The 20329-nt window shown below is 44.2% G+C and overlaps 1 protein-coding gene across 2 annotated transcripts in view; it reads right to left on the bottom strand.

Annotated features, from left to right (window-relative positions):
- RAB3C (RAB3C, member RAS oncogene family) overlaps positions 1-20329 on the bottom strand; it is a 198869-nt gene that overhangs the window by 12747 nt on the left and 165793 nt on the right. For both annotated transcript variants that reach the window (XM_084627941.1, XM_084627940.1), the window contains exon 4: positions 12690-12814. In XM_084627941.1, the coding sequence (XP_084484067.1) occupies positions 12690-12814 (125 nt within the window). The remainder of the gene's footprint in view (positions 1-12689; positions 12815-20329) is intronic.

The raw sequence follows: 20329 nt of genomic DNA, 5'->3' as shown, positions 1-20329 counted from the left end.
CCTGACCTAGTTGAGGCTTCTAAGCATTACCATAATACACAACAATTAAGTCATATAAAACACTTATGACTATTCTAGTTGAACATTTGTATCATCTGCTTTCTTAGACTGTAAGATTGTCAGTGGAGAGACCAGGTTTTATATGACACTAAATACAATGTCAGTGCTCAGCAAATCATTCTTACTAATCATGTCAATGGCCAATGTATTATTTTCAATGCTTAGATTTGTTAACCATTTCTCCCCCCCCGCAACTATGTCAAAGACAGAGGTGATGCTGCTGTAAGAATCTAAAGGGGCTGGTATCTGCACATTTCTTAAAGAAGTTCATAATTTAGGGTTGCTTTTGAATTCCCAGTTGGAACTTTGATTTTTCAGGTTTCCTCAGTAGACAAAAGTCCCTTTTCCCCCCCTCATCTGGATCTGGTAAGATGATGGTGACCATTTCTTCTTTGCAGACACAGCTACTGTTCTCCATGCTTTTGGTACCTCAAGCCTGGATTATGCAAGGTGTTCTATGTGGGGCTAGCTTTGAAGGTCAGTTGGTCTGTATGTGAGCCACAGAGAACATATTCATTTACTTCGGGATGCAATTATGGTGTTTGTCTTTGTACAACAAGCAATCTGGTTTGGATTCTGGCTACTGGAGAATCTGCCCCTCTCCATGGACTACCACACAGCTAAGATCAAACGGCCTATGTTTACAGATGGTCCCTAGATTTGAGTACCTGAGGCTGGAGTTAGGATGTTTCCTGTGGTGGGCCTTGGCTTTGTAGTTCACTTCGCCTAATGGATTATCAGATCCCAAGCCTGATGTTAACCTCTGGGTCACAAATGGCATCTACACTGCAGCGAGACACCCAGGGCTGCCCTGTGCCAGCTGACTTGGGCTCACAGGGCTTAGACTAAAGGGCTGTTTAACTGTGGTGTAGACGTTCAGGCTCAGGCTGGAGTCTGGGCTATAGGACCCTGTGAGGTGTGATGGTCTCAGGGCTCAAGCTGCAGCCCAAGACCATCTCTTTACTTAGGCTTTTGCCTGAGGCAAAAGGGGAGCTAAAGGTGATAAATAGTTTAAAGGAGCATGAGAATCTTAAAATATTGACAATGGACAACAAGTTGTTCCATGCCCTGAGACTGCCTTTATAGTCAGTTAAAAATAATTAACAAATAGGAATAGGCAGATTTCAGACAGTGCTTCACTGATATTATTCTTGGTTTTTCTTTTTATAAAAGCACCTTGCCACCATCAGTGTTTTCCTCCCATTCATGGTGAACAGCTTTTCATTTCCTGGATCTATATACAAATATGGTCACCTCAACTTCGGCTTTCCTGCTCCTTTTACCAATCTTGAGTGTGTTGATATTTACTCTGTCTTCCCAACTCAGTGCTATTCATTTTAGCCCCTTGTCTGCATGTTTGCCTGCTTTCCAGGTTGCAGAATCTGCTGTTTTATTTCCTCTGGATTCTGGCAGCTGAAGCTGGTTCTCTTTTCAACCTTGCTAGCAGATCCTTTTACAAGGCAATCCAAGCAGTTTGGGGGAGGTCTGTGTGCATCTGAAATTCTGTTTAACAGATGTCCACTTACTGCCAGGCTGATTAATACAACAGAATTAGGAAACCTTAATGGGACTGGGATTTTGTTAGCAACTAACAGGCATGGCTGAGCTCAAGGTTCACTGCACAATTTTTCAAATATTTAACGTAAGTAAGAAACTCTCAACATAGACTTTTCCATTTATACAAGCAACCAGCACAGGGCCTTATTTGACAGGAAGTAAACATCTGCTGTCTCTTATGCTCTATTGACCACGAAAAGTAGCTGCAACCAGGGCCGGCTCCAGGCACCAGCGAAGGAAGCAGGTGCCTGGGCCGGCCAACAGAAAGGGGTGGCACTCTGTCCATGATTGGGGCAGCATGTCCGCATCTTCGGCGGCAATTCGGCGACGGATCCTTCACTCCCTCTCTCCCTCTTCAGCGGCAATTCGGCGGCAGGTCCTGCTTCTTTTTTTTCTTTGCCGCTTGGGGCTGCAAAAAAGCTGGAGCCGGCCCTGGCTGCAACTGTATATTTTAGGATACTGAGCACAGCTGAAGATGTCATGATAATGGTAAAAAAAAGCTTGTTTGCAAAATCAGCATTGGATGCTGTGCGTTATGTTCAAGGAAGTAAAGGGTTTGTAGCAAGTTACTTAGCATCAGCACTACGACTGCATTAGTGCTGTGGCTCATTGATCTAAGAGAGTGGTTTTCAACCTGTGGTGTGCGGACCATTGGTAGTCTGCAGACTATGTCTAAGGGTTCTGCAGAAGGTGACTACAAAAATAAAAGTTTCAAATCCCAGAAAAAAAAAGCATTGTTTTTCTGATCAAAAGTATGCAAATACCTCCACCTACAGGTCAAAACCTGGATGTGCTGTTATTACCATAGAAGACCCTTTCTCATGCTGCATCAAATGCCGTGCTGAGCACATGCAACATTTATAGGTGAATTCTGTTCAGTCAGTTTTCAGTCTAAGACTTCTATGGTAGAGGGTCCGTGGACCACAGGTTGAATTTCCAAAGGGGTCTGCACCTCTATTTGAAATTTTTTAGGGGTCCACAAATGAAAAAAGGTTGAAAACCACTGATCTAAGACAGCTGACTCCCAGCAAGTCTATTAAACCAAGACAACTTTAAGGCAGTAAAAGAGAGAAAATAAGCAAGGAAGAGATCTTAATTAAACAACTAAACAACACTGTAGTGAAACAGCATTTCCTTCAACCTGTCTTTCAAGACTTAACCATGGCAACCATGGTTGTTGATTCTGCTAATGCATTACATTAGGAAATTTAGAATGTCTTCAATACATTCTGCTCCCCGTTACACTGGCTACATCTATTGGAACTAAAATTTAACCAGGACTAGCTGACATAATGCTGGACACAATATGTCCTCGTCTACAAACTGCAAAGTCATGGTCTGTATCATATTTAGTTAACTGTACTACTCACACTTGGGTTCTAACACAGGAACATTTTGTAGTGACAAAAGGCCTCCATGTAATACTCATACCATTGCAATCTGTTCTAACATATTTATGAATAGCACTGTGCTCTGCAGGAGTCAGAGCATGTTATAATTAGTCTTGTCTCAAGGTGTCAAAGGCATTGTGTGAAGAACTGGGTCAGGGTCTATTATCAAAAGAAAACGTCATACTCTTCTAGCCAAATGCAGATAAGAAAAGCCTGTTTGAATACTCCTGTTACCTGGGCATCCAGAAACAGACCATGTACTAACATGATACGATTCTGTAGTGGAGACAAAGCCTATCTGTGGTACTGCTACTGTTGAGATCATCAGAGTTGTTTGGGCTGACACTTCCTAGGTTAGATGACAGGGAACTGATGGCAGGCTGTCCACTGTGAAGACCCCTTGACTTTAGAATTCACTCTATCCCTGGTCTGCTTGGCCTAGATTGGTTAACTTTTGGGTACACTGCCAAGCCCAAGATTGTCCCCAGGCATATGGAAAGGCGATGGGTGGATGTGCTGAAATATATTGGGACATAATGGCAGGTGTATGATATTTTAATGGTAGTTCAGTAATTACTGTAAGAACGAGCTATGATGAATATTCTTAATATTTTAAATGTATATAAGGTGCCTAGTACCGAGAGAGATGGCACTAAAGCCTAAATTATTTAAATCTCTAGGAGTGAGGTTAGATATGTGACCCAGTCTTATGTTTGTTAATAGTGTAGGTTATGTAAGCTGAGGGGTACAGTGTAGTGCACTGGAATCTAGCGATACAACTTCCATAATATCAACGAGAGATGTGTGGCTCTCATGCATTGATTTAAGTATTTTCCCTTCTTTCTTGAAAGCATCAAGACCATAATAAAAGGCACTGTATAAATAAATCATGCCTTAGGAGCTTATTTAATTTCTGATCTCCAAACAATTACTTAGCTCATAGGTGCCAACTTCCCCTCTGCCCGGTGAGTGCTCGACCCCTCTCTGCCCCGGCCCCGCCCCACCTCTTCCCACCCCTGCAGTAACCTTGCCCTGCCCCCATTCCACCCCTTCCCCACTCCTGGGGCCAGGTCATACCCCCCTCCGGGAACCTCCCCTGGCTGCAGGAAGTTCTGTGGCTGCTGTCTGGAACCCAGCTCCAAAGGCAGTATCGCCACCAGCCACAGTGTAGAAATGAGGGTGGCATGGTGTGGCACTGCCACCTTACTTCTGTGCTGCTGGTGGGCAAGCAGTTGCCCTCCGGCTGCCCAGCTCTGAAGGCAGCAGCACAGAAGTAAGGGTGGCAATACCACAACCCTCATGATAGCCGTGCAAACCTCCCCCACAACCCCATTTTAGGTTGAGACCCGCCCCCACAGATACAACACTGTGAGATTTTAGATTTAAATATCTGAAACCATGAAATTTAAGATTTTTAAAATCCTATTACTGTGAAACTTACCAAAATGGACATTGAATTTGGTAGGGCCCTAGATATCTTTTTTGATTAAATCTATTTGTTGTACTTTGTATCTGAACCAACCCAGTGCACTGATTCAAGGGAAGGATGCACTGAAGCCAGATAACAGGCTGCACTGTATTGTCTTTTCAAAAGAGCAACACATTTAATAAACTCTGTAAATGTTCCAGGAGAGGGCTGAACACTCCAGGGCAAATGGTTTGGGGAGAATTCAGGACTGGAAGGGTGTCGGAGTCACCCTACTAAGAGTAACTGGGCAGTGGAAGCCAGGATGTGACCTACATATTTGTAGGCTGGCTGTTGGCATCAGGGCTGTGAGCCACCACAGCAGAGTACAGAAGGCCCCAAAGTTGCAGGGCAGGCGGTGACACAACCCCTTACTAGTCTGAGCTGAACCCCAAAAATCACAGTATATTTCCTCGCTTGCTGGAAGCTTTCAGTGTTCTCTGGCAGTCTCAAGCAGTGGATGACTGTTCAGCTCAGTTGGGGAGAGGGTGGAAAAGAAGATCCTCTACAGTTTCAGTACTATGTGCTGGAACTTAGCTGCAAGGTTTGCAGTGCAACCCTGGGCACTCCTGAGCCCATTAAAATAATTAATCTTTGCACAGTTACTACTGTCTGCTTTGCAGGAAGTTAGAAGGAGGAAGCCATTCCAAATAGGCTGCTCTGTTTGGAGGCCAGATTCTGATAAAATGAGGAACCACTCCAATGATTTCAGGGGAGTTATTCCATATTTACATTGGTGTAAATAAGACTGCAGTGGTATAGAAAAGCAGCATACCATTACTTTTTTGGGAGGCATGTAAGCAGTCTTGTCCACCCAAAAACCATCTCTGCCACCTCCCTTGATCCCTTGGGTAGTGTGGGAGCACGGCTTGTGTTGCTCTCAATCCACCTTTCTGCTCCTTTTCCCATGAGCCAAACAGGCAAAGCTGAAAGCTGAATACCAGTCAGAGGGGTGCCTCACGCTCTGCTTATCATACCACAAAAGTGTTCTTTTGTTAGCTGCTCCTTTCCCTATGTCCATGTACTTCAGGCAGAACAAGAGGGGCTGATGAAAGGGAGGGGAGTTGGTGTGTGGTGAATGGTGAATAAGCAAGAGGAGGAGGAGAGGAAAAAGGACTGGAACATGAATGGTTGGGAAAGGACAGAATTTTGGAGAATGAAGCTGAAAGCACCTGGAAAGTTGGGGGTGGAGTGGGGTTCAGAGAAAAGAAGAGCGTGATTGGGTGGGTCAGAGGTAGGACAGGAAAACTAGGGAGGGAAATACAGAACAAGAAAAAAGAAGGGTATAAGCTGTAGAGTGTAGATGAGGCAATGATGTGGGTGGATAAAATACCTTGAAACAGAGGAGCAGCAATGGGAAGGAAGAGAGTGATACAGAGCAAAGGGGAGAAAAAGGGGGGGAAGAGATCCTCAGAGCTGGGAATTAGAGAACAGAGCAATTGGACCAAATTATATTCTGTTGCACTCAGCAATAATGCTATCAAAGACAAAATGGCTGCCTTGTTTCCACTGAAAATGTGAATTTTCATATAATTTTTAAGGCAGATGCCATCTTTATACAAAAAATGATCCCACTTACATTTGGAAATTGGCCCATTTTTGCTAGAAAAGTGTGTGGGGAGGTACCTTAACAAAAGGTTTCAAGAAGTGCAAACTCCTCAGTCCTGTTTGTTTTTCATTTCACTATGAATATTTTGCAGACATCTGTGCCACAGACCTCTCCTCCCCTACTGATTCCTGCTTGAAATATTTCATTATGTGGGCCCAGAGACACCGCACTTCTGTACTTCAGATCTATCTGCTTTGATCCCTTGTTTGGTATCTTTCCATTGCTGCTTGTTAACACAGGAAGAAAAGATTTTTCTGTGCAAGCAGGTGTCTGCGGTGAGGCAGCTCCCTTGTGATTATAAAGACAGCAGAGACTTACAGAACACCCTGTTCCCACCACCTGTGATGTTCTGTGCAGCAGAAGTGGAGGACACAATGCAGAGTAGAGTACGACATGACAAAGCCGGAGAGCAAGCAGGGTGCATAAAGTGGAATGGAACAGAAGCTGAAGGAATTGAGGAAACCTGTAATGTCAAAAGTGCTACCTGGGTGAGAATGTTGTGTTTGGATGATGCATCAGGATTCTCTCTCTCTCCTCTCCCTTTGCTGCCTCTCTTACACCTCTTGGTGACTCTCCCTGTTCCCCTTCAAGGCGGCCAAACATGTAGCTGCCACAAGGTGCCACACCCATGTCAACCCCAACAAGTGAGCATGCTAGTGTGATGTTTGTTACTCAGGCTCCAGGGCAGCGTGCTGCGTAATATGAGCTGCTTCGTACTGACAGAGCTCTGGAATGATAACTACTAGTCGTGCTAGCAGAAGTGAGCTCTCTTCCCACTTTATTATACCCTGGCTGGGCAAGCTTCAGGTTCTCCCCTCTTCCTCTTTAAGAAGAAACCTCCATGCACTCTTTCCTTACTGCTCTCCACAAATGCAACCAGCTCTGGACACAATCCCATAGGAGGAGGGTAGGAAAAGGAAATAACTCCCCCACCTCACAGCTGATATGACACAGCACTTTTGGAGGTCAGAAGGGAAAGTCACACACTGGACTTCAGACCTTACAGCCTTGGGGACTCAAAGTCCAGATGTACTGGCCCTTTTACCCTTCACCTGCCCTGTAACTTTCAGAGGGTGAAGAGCTGGTAAATCTCTCTCTCTCTGCCTTGCTGGTTCCAATCAGCAACATGTTTATTGTTTCACTACATTTAAAACTAGGCATGAGCAGCTGGAATACTCATTACAAAGCCTGGGACTCAGGAGCTGGGAGTACATTGTGAGAGTCCTGGCAAGCATAGATCTACCACGATTGTAAAGCCGTGCAAATGCTGGCCCAGAGACACAAACAACCTGAGCTGCTGCCTTCTCCCCCTTCTGCCTTTATTGGTTTTGCAGAGACTCGTTGGGATGCTCATTAACTTGTTTACCTGCGCTTTCAAAAGAATAAAAAGAAGGGAGGAGGAGGGGGGGAGGAAATGGCATGTAAAGAGTTTATAGAAAGGGGCAGAACAGTCTCTAGGGGTTTGTCTTTGTGAGAAAATAAGTAGAACCCTGTACAGATACAAAATTTGTATCTGCATCCGGTTAGCGATCTGTAAACATGGTCTGGGCATATAAAGCAGATTTGCAGGGCTCTAACAATAAGATTGGGTTAGAACATGAGCTTAAGTATCATGATGTTGAACACAACTCTGCAGTCAGTGTAGATGGGAGCAAGTGGTGTTTAACACATCAGCTCATCAGGAGCAACTCTACAGTTTCAGTAGTGTTTACCCACAACCAGTTGATGTGATGTTAACACAGCTCATCCCAGTCTACACTGGTGGTGATGTGGCATTTTCTTAAAATGACTTCAAGGTTGTGTTCTGTTCCTACCTAGCATTCTACTGAAGACAAGCCAGTGATCTGTCACAGCTCTTTGTTGGAGACCTGCAGAACAACATTTTGAGGAGTAGCGGGGGATTGGAGAGGTAGGTCTGTGAGAGACTTCCTCTCTTATGAAGCAGTGCACAACAGACAAAGCTTTACAGCCAGTGGGACAGAATCATTTAAAATGCTGGAGTGATTATCATCACCCTCCAAAGGGTGATCTACCCTGCAACTGGATCAGGGAGCCAATTACATACAACATGCTTCTGTTTTGTAGTGTACATGGGGCCTACACTAGCTGAACCATGCTAAAGACTGGGACAGGTCCAAGGGTTTAGATAAATTTAGGGACAAGAGTTAAAATACCATTCGATCTTATACGTTAGACTGCACTGACATTGAGTCAGGGAACAGCTATGCTGTAAGCAGCATCCGTCACATGGCAGCCATTGTAATGCAGGTTAATGCTAATCCCTCCCTTATGGTGGCCAATTTTTCAAAAAAATAAAAGGGGACCCCTTGGTTATACCAGCATGCACAGGTTTGGGGTGCAGCTATCTAGTGAACCCCTCCTTCTCTACCCTCTCAGCACAGATGCCTTCCATAGATATTCTGGTTTCACTGATTTTGGTTGTGGCTTTGGGCTATCTTTGGAAAGTTTAAATACATTTAAAGAACGCCTCATGACAGGGCCTGAACAAAAGTGTCCTCTGCTTATCAGAGACATTCAGCAAACAAAGTCCCATGTTCTGCCTTTTAATCAAATGGCTTTCATATAACACAGGTCTCTGAGTCCATGAAAGTAATGACAGTCTGGCAAGTCTTTCTCCCCCAGAAAAGCATCATGTAGACAGGTGCTTTGGAGCTTTTTAATCATGCTGTCAATGGCCTGTTGTGTGTTGTGACTAAACGGTGTGACTGAAGAGTACTGGAGCACTCTCCAGTGCTGGCAATCTGGCTCCTTGCACAGGCATGATATTAACACTTAAAAATCATTAAGAGGCGTACAACAGAGTTCATGCGCAACCCAATTAATTTCACTTTTAAACGTGAAGTTAAATGCAGCTCTACATCAGCATTCTCAGAACTCATGACTAGACCAGCATCATCACTAAACCCCTCAGCCAGCTGTCGAAGCAAAATACGAGTGTGCTTATTTACACACTGCAGTATCCTCTCTTTCTCTAATTAGGGAAAATGACAGTGAGGTACTGCAGAATACATGGGACCCTGGTTACAGGGCAGTGTGCTGGACTACATACTGCATAAGCATATGATAGTGCCTAAAACTCTGCTTCAGGACCCATTTGGATTCTAAATGAGATTTCATCTGAAGACACCTCATCATCCCTAGTGGCATTCTTGTCTTTCTCTAGCAATCTCTCAGCACTGCCATCATGCACATTTTTGAGCCAAGAACAAAACTAAACAAAATAAGCAAGCTGTTTGTTTTGGGTTGGAGGAGATAAATTCCCTTCAATTCTCACCTATGGTAAAACTGATTTCCAGAGTACACATCAGAGGTAGGGGAGAACACACACAGTGAAGGAGGGTAAAGATGGAGGCAGAAAAATCAAAATGTACAGTAGGAAAGAAAAAAATAGGGCAAAGGAGGAGGAACAAAACCAAGGGAGACATAGAAAGTTATGTATGATTTAATAAAAATTCAAGGACAAACTGCCTGGCTCTGGTATGGTTGCAGAAAGGAGGTGGTGGGGAATTGCTCAATAATACACTGAAAGGTGCCAGATCCTAGATACAGAGCTAGATCAGAGCCTCTACCCTACTTCTGCCCACCCCTCAGGAGACCAAGTTTCAGACAGACTCCCTTCTAGTGTGTGCGCGTGTGTGCACACATGCACGCACGCTGGGGGGGAACAACACTATGGCAGAGTTGACCAGACATGTGGGGTAGGATATGTAGTGCTGTCCTAATGAGCGGTGCAGTGTGAACACTTCAACTGAGTTTTGGGGGCATTCTGGGGGGCATTGTGTTTCCAGAGCAACCCTGGGGGCCTAGGCCTTAGTGGCACAATCTGTCCCAGATTGCCAACATTTGTAATACATTTATGATATACACAGAGAACCTGAGTTTTAAAGTGACACCTGCATAATTGTCTATGCAAAAAAAGCATACAAAATTGTGTACTTAATTTGCATATGCAGTTACCTGGATTATGCATGCTAATTGGGTAACTGTGCTTGCAACGGCTATAAGTGTGTTTAATTGGCAATTTGCATGTGTAATTACTTAGTTTATGTGCATAGTAATGGTCACAACTCTCAACCTGTTGGATACAGTATATCACAAAGACCACAAATGAGGGAAACGGCAACAAAAAATCATGCAGGACATGCTGAGAGATTCTTTTGGTGTAAATAACTCTTAGCTCTTGACTCTTGATTTCTGATGTAAATAATTTTAAACAGTATAAGCGAAGGGACACCAGTCCTGTGTAAAATGGGAGCTGTCCCTTGAAATGAGAGACACATGACAACTATGGTTACAGCAACTATGTCACCAATTTAGGTATTTGAATATACATATGTTTTTGCATATACAATGAGGCATATGCAATTTTCAAAATTTTCCAAAATGTTTTACATGTCCCAGAATGTTTTAAGCATGTGCAAAAGTGTTGTCAGGATTGGGGCTTAAATGAGATTTTTCATTCATCAATGATGTAGAATTTAGATTAATATGAATGTTTTTAAAGCACTGATATTCCATACACAATATATTATGTTTAACAGCTCTTTTCTGTAAAAAAGAATTTTGTTGAAAAAAGCTGACAATAAATTGATGTGTAGTATTTTTGCTGTATGCAGAGTTTTATATGAACTAACTTGTTTGAATTCAATAGCTATTTTCACCACATCAATATTATGACATTAATTGGCTCCCTCTACTGGCCGATTTGCCACATTTATATATTTCCTTTGCCAGGTTGTGTGTTCTGCAGTGAGCAAGTTGTGGTTGCATACCTAAAATTCCTTTTCATGTCAGCACGATAAAAAAAAATTAAGTTGTTAGATTAATGTGTTAAACAAGCATGAAATAGCAGCTAAATAAGAAAAAGAAAATGGGACATTCTGCCTCACATACATCTGACTGTTGCCAAAGGACAGAGATGGTTGGAAAACTTCTGATGGAATCATTTTCCATTCGAAAAATGCAGTTCCATCAAAACTAAAATGCACTGCAAAATCATTTTGATTTTGCCAACATTTTGTTTCAAAGAAAAAAGGGTGGTAGTGGTGGGGGGAGAGAGGGGAGGGGAGTTCCAATAATGTCAAAACCGCTTCTTGTGCAAAGAAGGTGAGCTGAAGTTTATCATGTGTTCACCAGGAATCAAAAAGTGCCCTGCCACAGTGAGTTTTAACGCATGGAAAAAATGTATCTTTTTATAGAAGTGACTGGTAAACCTCCAAAGGCTTAGGGGTTGGATTTTGGTAACCCCCTGAACATCTGGATACTTATCCAAAATATTGGGATCTGTGGAGTCTGCTAAATTGGGTAGGAAATCTTAACATCAGGTTCTTGTGAGATTCTGATATTTTCTGATTCTGGCTCAGTCAAAATACCACAAGGCTACTTTCATACCACAAGAAAAGCTACTTCCACTGTTCGGCAGAACAAAGGACAGATGCTCAAAGCTGCATAATAATTATCCCTGTGGTTAGGACTACCACCTAGAAATCAGAATCTGGCTAACAGATCCTGCCTCATTTACATCAGTGTACATGTAGAGTAACTCCACTGATTTCAGTGGGAGCTGAAGGCCTTTCTGGATGTTGTAAATAATAATGCAAGTTTTCTGAATTTGCAAAAAAGTTTCAGTTGATGTTTTGGCTAAAGATGTGACTTTTTTTAAACTAGTTATATGTACAAAAGAGAATATTTAAGCAGTGAGTTTTTCCACTTTTACTGAAGAATGTATATGGGATTTTAGGAAAGTGGGTCTTATCACTGTATGAAACAAATATTAGCAAGGCTCTAATGGGAGGGACAAGAAAATTACAGACTCAGACACCCTGAACCCAGAGGAATTGCTGGTAGCTGGCTTGCAAGCCCCTTATAGTGTTGTTTTGGGCAAGTATACGCAGGTGGTTGGTAGAAGCACATCAACTTCAAAGGGATACACATGTGAGTAGCATGGTCTGTGGTCTCCAATTGCTGTGCTGATAATTCAGCAAGGAACTAAAGGGCAGACCTCCATCCTTACCCTAAGCCTAGAGTAGGAGCTTTAGAAGGTTAGAATACCTCATAGTTAATTCATGCTGGAGAAGCTAATTTTACTGTGTTACTCTTAATCACTCACTGTTTTCTCATAAATAAAAAAACTAAGCAGAATCAGTTATTTTATTTCCTAGTTTGTGCGTAGTGTGTAATGTTATTTTCTGTATTTAGTAACCCTTACCATACTCTCTAAGGGATAGAATAAAGAACTGACTATGATGCTATACCAAACAAGTCTCTACTCTAAACTCAAGGGCTCCTTCAGGAAACTGTGCGGGTAGCAGTGTCCTGTCACAGCACTGAAGAAACCCACCACAGGATGTGGCATTAACTGTGTACCCCATTCTACTGGTATTACAGTCCTAATGATTCCAGCACAAGTAGCTCACATCTCAGCCAGCAAACGTAGAAGGCAGGTGTTGCATATCACTTGCTACGGATAGATTTCTTTATACTGGCAGGTGGATGAACTTTGTTAAAACTCTTGCAGCAATTAGTGATAGTACTCAGTGCAATGTTACAGTCAATCACAAAACCTGCTCATCATTTCTCTTCTTACCAAGTTGCTCTGCTAAATGTTTGCCTCTCTCAGTGGAGATTACCCGCTCGTCCTCCATGTCACATTTATTACCGACCAAAATAACCTGGGCATTATCCCATGAGTATGTTTTGATTTGAGTTGACCTTAAAAAGATAGAGAGAGAAAAAGAGTTAAAGCAAATTAAACTGCCCCCAAAATCAAATTTAAACAGAATCATAACAAGACAAATGAGGACAAAACTGACATCTGGACTAAAATGGTTCTATGCAGTTCTGGTGTTCAAATAAGCATAGGGTTGTAGGACACAAAACATAGGAGTAATATTAGTATAGTCTACAATCCCCCTGGTCAGAAGACAGAATCCTTTCAGGGTTTCTTCTGCCAGCAGCCTTTCTTCCTTTATTACTGAAAAGGAACTGCCATGCTTCCCTCTCCTTCTCATTAGCATAAAAATGATGTATTTTCACATTGTAACAAAAGACCTTCCAGAGTGTTTTTTAGAAAAAAAAATGAACAGTTTATTCATATATTATCTTCCACCTTTCAAAATTAAATTTAACAGCAAAACTTCAGAGGCATTCTGGCTTCCTCCTCTTATTTCTTCCCAGCATATTGCCCTGGAGCCCTTTGTGCTAACAGGGTTATGTTATCCAAAAAAAGTATGTGTCACCACGATATTGTATTAGATAATTTTTCACACTATCACAATCTTGTTTCCTGACTTTAGGCAGCAGCAAACCAGTCTTACCATGGTTCTCTTTCTTTTTTTAAAAATTTATTTATGATACATCCACAGAACTAAGTAGCTGCTGCTGCAGAGTTTGGTTCCATTGTCCAGGGAGGCCCTGGTTAGGCATAAGAGAGGATTAAATAGCATCATAATGCTGTTGCTCAGTTACTTTTGAAACTGTAAAGTTCTGGTTGTACACCCAGTAGTGACACTTTTTCACCACATAGCTATACTATGCATATATTTGGAAGTCCATAGGTTTTGTGCATACCTACCATGTTATACTTTACCCAGGTACCATGGCAGAGACACGATGTGGGAAATCCTCCACTCTGGTTGTACTCAGTGCAAGACCAGAGGATGGACATGTGCAAAAATGACTGCCACCTTTGTAACCCCCTAGATCCTGTAGCCAATCTGCCTATGTCCAGACACCCAGCACAAGTTAGAGCAGTCTGTTGTAGCTTACAGTGCCAACACACAGCCCTCAAACGTTCATTCCAGTAGCTGGATATCACTGGAGCATGGAGGGGCTCAGCCACTCACGGCTCTCCCAATGACACATCACCTGCACTGAGGCCATAGGGCGAGTTGCACAGAATTTGCTACTTCAGCTCTACACCACCTGAGGATTTGCACTGCATGGGAATTTTCAAGGGGCTGGTTAGGCTGGCTTTAGGCTTTGCTCCACCATAGTAAGCAAAAGGCAGATGAAGTGGGGCTGAAGATCTAGACCTACATATTTGGCATTTGAAGTATTTAATGATGATATATGTGGTCTGAAGTATTTGTTTATACACTGTTCTCGTTGGTCTGACATGCTTTTTCCAACATTAAAATGGGAATTCTACCTCACATTTTTGAAGGCAAGTTCTCAAATGGCTATTTTGTCATGGATATATTTTTAATAAAAGTCATAGACAGGTCACAGGCAATGAAGAAAAATTCATGGAAGCCTGTGACTTTTACTAAAAATATCTGTGATAAAATGGGGAGCTGTGGGGTTCCCACACCTCCTGCGGCAGCTGTGAGGCCCTGGCTTGGAGCTTGGGGACCCTACGGCCCATGGGGCTCAGAGCTCCAGGGTCCCCTGGTGCCTGCAGCTTGGAGTTGTGGGGTTCCCCAGTGGCTTGGAGCTCTGGGAGCCCCCGCTGGCCATGGTACCCTGGAGCCCCAGGGTACCGCTGCTGCTCTGGAGGGGCCCCTGCAGTTTCTGGGAGCTGTGGGGTACCCCCACCGCCTGCAGTGGCTTTGGAGCTCAGGAGGGGTGGCGGGGGGACCCTACAGCTCCCAGCCACTGCAAGCTGAAGTCATGGAGGTCTTTGGAGGTCACAGACTCCATGACTACCATGACCTCTGTGACAAAATCATAGTCTTAATCATCAGGTACTATAACTAGAGCAGTCTATAGAGGTCAGAATTTTATTAATATTTATATTTGCTTAAAGAGACTATCACTTAGAAAATAGGACACCATCAATTAGTTTTGGCAGAAATGTATTTTTGGAACCATGCTGAGTTCTTATGGAATTTGTGGTTAATCAGAATACAGTTAATAGTTTTCACCAGAGCTACAGTGGTCACTGTGGTAAACTTGGACATGGCAGTAACTCAAATCAACCCATTAGTGACTCTTATTTGTGATCAGTCATGAGTTCAAGCCCATTGGCATTCTATATTTCAGTGAAAAATGGAAGATTTTTTAAAAATAAAAGTGTAGTGAGAGTAAAATAAATAGTTCTAGTCAACAAGTTAGTCATGCATTTATATGCAAGGCGAAATCCGAAATACAAAGGTTTTCACTGTAAAACCGTTTGTTTGGTTTACATGTGTATGCACCACACATACTGGTTTAGGTGTCTTTGAACATAAGAATTAGAAACACCCTTTATTAAAAAGTGTTGTTGTGCCTTCTAGTACTTGAGAACCTGAGCATACAAAACACAGCTCTTCCCACCAAAAAAAAAAAAAAAAAAAAATTAACAGTCTTTGATAATCTGACTGGTCTAGATCTCATTTTGAAGTTGTAGGGAGTTTCTTATTTCAGCTAAAAGTTAAGAGATCTTGTCCTTAATAAGGACAGAAGGAGAGTCAGAAAAAGAAAATTTGACCCCAAGTTCTCACTAGTCTTACATGATCTGCTTCTGTTCAGAGATGCCTTTGCTGTGCAGAAATGCAAATGATTGTCTGTGGGAGTATTCAGTGCAAATTTCTCCCCATCCCCTCCTCACTACACTGTCACATCAATAGAAGAATGGATTCAAAGTAATTTAATAGGGTCACCACCATTATGTTTTCCTCTGACATACATTTCAACTAATGGCTTCTATAGATCTTTTCATCCACAAGTCACCACAAAAGCCAACACAAACATCTATTAAAAACACAATTTTTCCCCTTCCTTGCATATACGACTTTTAAAATGGCACAACCTTCTAACAGACCTAAACTATGTAGTTTTGTCCTTGAAAAGAACTTTAGCCTCAGGAAAACTGAAGATATGAAAAGGCAAAGCGGATATTTGCAGCGAGTTGAATATAGCAATTGTTGTCCAGTCTGACTGACCTACTGTATGGCAATAGTAATTTACCCTGCAAATCTTTCATATGCTAGTTCCATTGTAGGTATGCAATCCACAACATGCTTTAATTTTTTTTATTGAATGGGCACCACAGACACACGTTAATGCAGCAGTTCAATGATTTGTTCTTTCCAGTGATCAATTCAAGTCTTGCACTGCAATTCAGCCAGCCATATTGCTTGCAAGACAAGAGCATGTTGGTAAAATGCTGACTAAAACAACACTGTCTTCTCACCATTCTGCAGTAGTGCCTCAAAGCACTACAATTCACACTAATGTTACTGTAGTGTTTTGGACCATTGCTTTAGAACACTGTCAATACTAGAGTCTTCCCCCCCCCCCATTAGGTTTGATGGTGTTAGCCATTTGTGCGGAAGCTATTCTGTAGCAGGCAGCTGCCTCTTCAGGAAGACAGCCTTTAAATGCTATTTTGTGTACAATAAAACTATAAACATTTAAAAACAAATAGTCCAGAAAGGCTCAGGTGCATGAACGCGCGCACACATAGTTTTGCTCGAAGACTCAAACCCTACCTATTTCTGCTGTAAAATAATTAAATTTAACTCTTACTACCTCTCAAAACAAGCAGGCTCTTTAGAGTAATGGGATGTGGCATGTTTTTATACGTTTCCTTACAGTACCATTTACAGAAGCAGGGAATAATATCACAGCATTGCCTAGACAGTCATTTTCTGTTACATCATCTCTTACAAACACAGAGCTTTCAAAGGGGGGAATTAGTGTGTCTTTTATGACCATACCATTGCAGGGATTGAGTCAGAACACCATGGGACACTAGCACTGTGCATTCTGAACTACCCCACAGCTGCTAGAATGCCTGTATTTAAACACTCCCTCCGATGGGAAATTACCAGCTATGGCCCAATATCCCGAGATCTTTATTCAGGTAAAACTCTCCCTGAGGTCAATGGAAGATTTACCTGAGTAAGAATCTGGCCTTTAGAAAACAGGACCACATTTTCAAAAGGCAGAAGACCTGGTCTGTGTGCAAAAGTGAACTCCTCCACAGCTGCACTACTTCAAATCCTTGTGCATGCAAATGGCTAATCATCTGCTCAGATAACCATTTGTGTAGGTATTTGTGTGTGCAAATATTGTGACCAAACAAGCATCTGGACAGGCATTCCCTAGGGATTCCATTTTTGAAAATGTACCCACAGAAGATCTATCCTTATCAAATGGAACAAATCCCTAAATACCTTATTACTGCACCCATGAAAATTCTCTAGAATAGTCTTATCCACTCATGGCGAGGTTTGCAAAGAGAAACATTTGGAAACCTGTGCATTAATAAGCCCTAAGACCCATCAATGCCTTAGTGTATTTCTCTCCTGTGGTAGGTATATTCTCATTCAGGGGGGTATTGAGGAGAACTATGGTCTTCCCTCCCCCCCCCCCATCTTAAATGAGAATTATTGAAACATAGTGCAGGTCTGAGCTGAAATAAATAAAATAAATCTTTGTGCCAAATAAGTCCAGTCTCTTGGCCTCTGTTTTTCAGCATGCCACTGACTTGCCCCGGCCTGTCCCTTTTATTAACAGGGGACATGACCAGTAATGCCGCTGGAAGCTGTGTTCACAGATATACTAACCCTTTTGCAGGGATGTAGTACTTCTTTTCTGCCTTCTTAGAAATAGGTGAAATCTGAGAGGGGGGTCTGCCACAGCAATTTGGCAAGCTTAAGGACCACTGGGTGGCCGGGTAGTTCGACCTGGGCTGGGGTGGAGGAGGAAATAATGTTGAAGAGGTCATCGGACTCCTCCGTGACCTCCTCAGTTTTGAAGTTCAAGTTGGCAGCCACCCTTAAGAAGGGCCTGGTGCTCCATGAAGTCGTTGGGGGGGGTTGCCCATTTGGGAATTACTCACCACCCGTTTGTCTGGAGACAATGATGACAACTGCACCGCCTAGGGAGGGGCGGGTTCCTGTTCCTTCTCCGGGGACGGCTCCTGCGCTGCCCCCATATCGGATTTGGTACTGTGTTCTGACTCCGGTGCCGGCGGTGGTTAGTCTAAGGCAGTGAGGGAGGACTGGTGGGAATATGGGACTGGCATTATGGGCATGCTCCCGGGGTCCAATACGGCCACTGAGCGGGCCCCGTCCCTGCTGTCGCTACAGGTGCTGTGCCAGTTTCATGGGTCGGCGGTGAATCACCTCTCCTTAGCGAGGGGCTGAACTCTTGATCCAACTCTGACCATTGCCCTTCCGGGGGCCAAGGTGGAGCTGTCGAGGCCTGAGTTTGCTGACTGACCCTGGTCGGTGACCAGTGAGGTGAGCATTGGTGCCTGCCAGACAAGCGGTACCGGGGGAATGAAAACTGGTGCTGCAATAGGGAGTGATCTTGCCTCAGAGAGGTCTGATGTCTGGAAGTCCATCTGGATGAGGGTGACCTGAGCTGTGGCGATCTTTGGTGGGAAGCTCGCCAGTACTGGTGGTACGGGGACTGGTGCCTCAACTGTGGTGTCCCATGTTTTGTAGGGGGAGAGCGCGGCGTTGGGGACCTGGGTCTTCTGACCGGAGACGTGGTGCCAGGGTACTAGACCACAGAGATGGGGATCTACGCCTGCAGTCTGGGAACCAAGGATGCTCCACTGCGCTATGGAGCAGTCCTATGACCGGCTTGCCTTTAGGTATTGGGCCCTTAAGCTGAGTCCGGCACCTGGCGCGGTGTCTGTGGTGCGGCTTGCTTGTTCTTTAGCCGCCGGGGCTGCTTTGAGCAACAAGGGCCCTAGGAGGAGCTGGGGTCCCCTGCCACTCCCCAGAGTCAGATCCCTGGCTGGGCTGGGTGGTCTGACCTCAGCAGTACCCCTGTGAAGTCCCAGGGCAGGTACATCGCCTTCTGGTGCTGGGGCTCTTCTTCTTTTGCTGCTTCTTAGGCACCAGTGAGGGGGAATGGTGCCAGGCAGAGCCCAGTGCCGACGGCGAGCTCTGCACCAATGCTGAGGTGCTCGGTGTGGGGTCTGAGTGGGAGGGCTCCAATGAGGGCCCTCAAGCAGATATCTCGCTCCTTCTGGGTTGTAGGGTGAAAGTTCTTATAGATTCTGCACTTGTCCTTTCTATGGTACTCCCCCAAACACTTCAAACAGCTGTCATGTGGGTCACTAATAGGCATCGGCCTGCTGCATGACGAGCATGGTTTGAAGCCGGGAGAGCGGGGCATGTCTCGCTCCAGGGCGAAGTCCCAGCAACTCTAATGACCAACAAACCTAACTCTTAACTTAATGGCTAACTATGTACCTACAAACTATATACAAAGAAGACAGACAATGGCTGCGAAGAATCGCTAATGCTCTTGCAATGCAAGACAAGTCATAGTCAGTAAGAAGAAACTGAGTGTGTTGGCAGCGTCTAATATACCAACGCATGAGCGCGGCATTCAAGAGGGCACCATAGTCAACTCTATGGATATTGCTAAGGCAAAAATCTCCAGCTGTGCACATGGGTGTACATACACACCTAGAATGGAATCAACATGAGCACACCCCAAAGAAGAATACATCTGTCAACAATGATAAACTCCTTCTATAAACATCTGTAAACCTTGCATTTTTTTTTTTAATCCAAAGCTCCCTGTAGCAGGATGGTCATCTGCTCTGGGCCTGAAAGGGTTGCAGCCAGCCCTGGGAGAGGTCTGGGGCTGAAAGCCAAAGGCTAGGCTGAGGGGGAAGGCAGCCACAGCTGGCCTTATAAAAGGCTGTGAGTCAGGAGCTCAGGCAGTCTCTCTCTAGCTGTGGAGAGAGATGGGCCTGGCTGCTTGGGAGCTCACCAGGGTACCTAGAGTGAAGCAGGGCTGGGGAAAGGCCAGAGGAGCTGGGGAGCTCCAGGCTGGAAAACCTCCAGCCTGCAGGCCTTGCTGAAGGCCTAAAGCAGGTACTGGGGTTGCAGAGGGGCAGCCCAAGGTTAGGCAAAGGCAGCAGGCCCAAACCCTCCTTGCTGATGATGAGTGGTACAGACTGCAGTCTGCCCCAGTGTGCGGGGGCTAGATGAGGACTGGCAGTAGCTGTTGAGGCAAAGTGGGTGGCGATTCCCCAGGGTGGGGAGACCCAGAGACTGTGGGGGGACTGCAGAGGACAGAACCCTGAGGGAAGGGGCACTGGGAGGGACACAAGAGCCTGAGGCAAGTGGGACACCAGCCTACAGAGGATGCTCCGGAGGCTGGAGAGCAAATTCCCAGGATGACCAGCAGGAAGCATCACACCGGTGAGTTGTGCCTGGCTATGCTCCCCAATATCTGGTCGATCATATGTACTGTCGGCAGTGAGTCCCTACTGACTATGCTCCAGAGGGAGGCATGCACATTGTTTATTTCAGCAAGTTCAGGAACATA

The sequence above is a fragment of the Lepidochelys olivacea genome (genome assembly GCF_965140295.1).
Source record: "Lepidochelys olivacea isolate rLepOli2 genome assembly, chromosome: 5".
NCBI classification, from domain to species: Eukaryota; Metazoa; Chordata; order Testudines; family Cheloniidae; genus Lepidochelys; species Lepidochelys olivacea.
The sequence above is the reverse complement of the archived record's forward strand: the minus strand, read 5'-3'. Positions and strand labels throughout refer to the sequence as shown.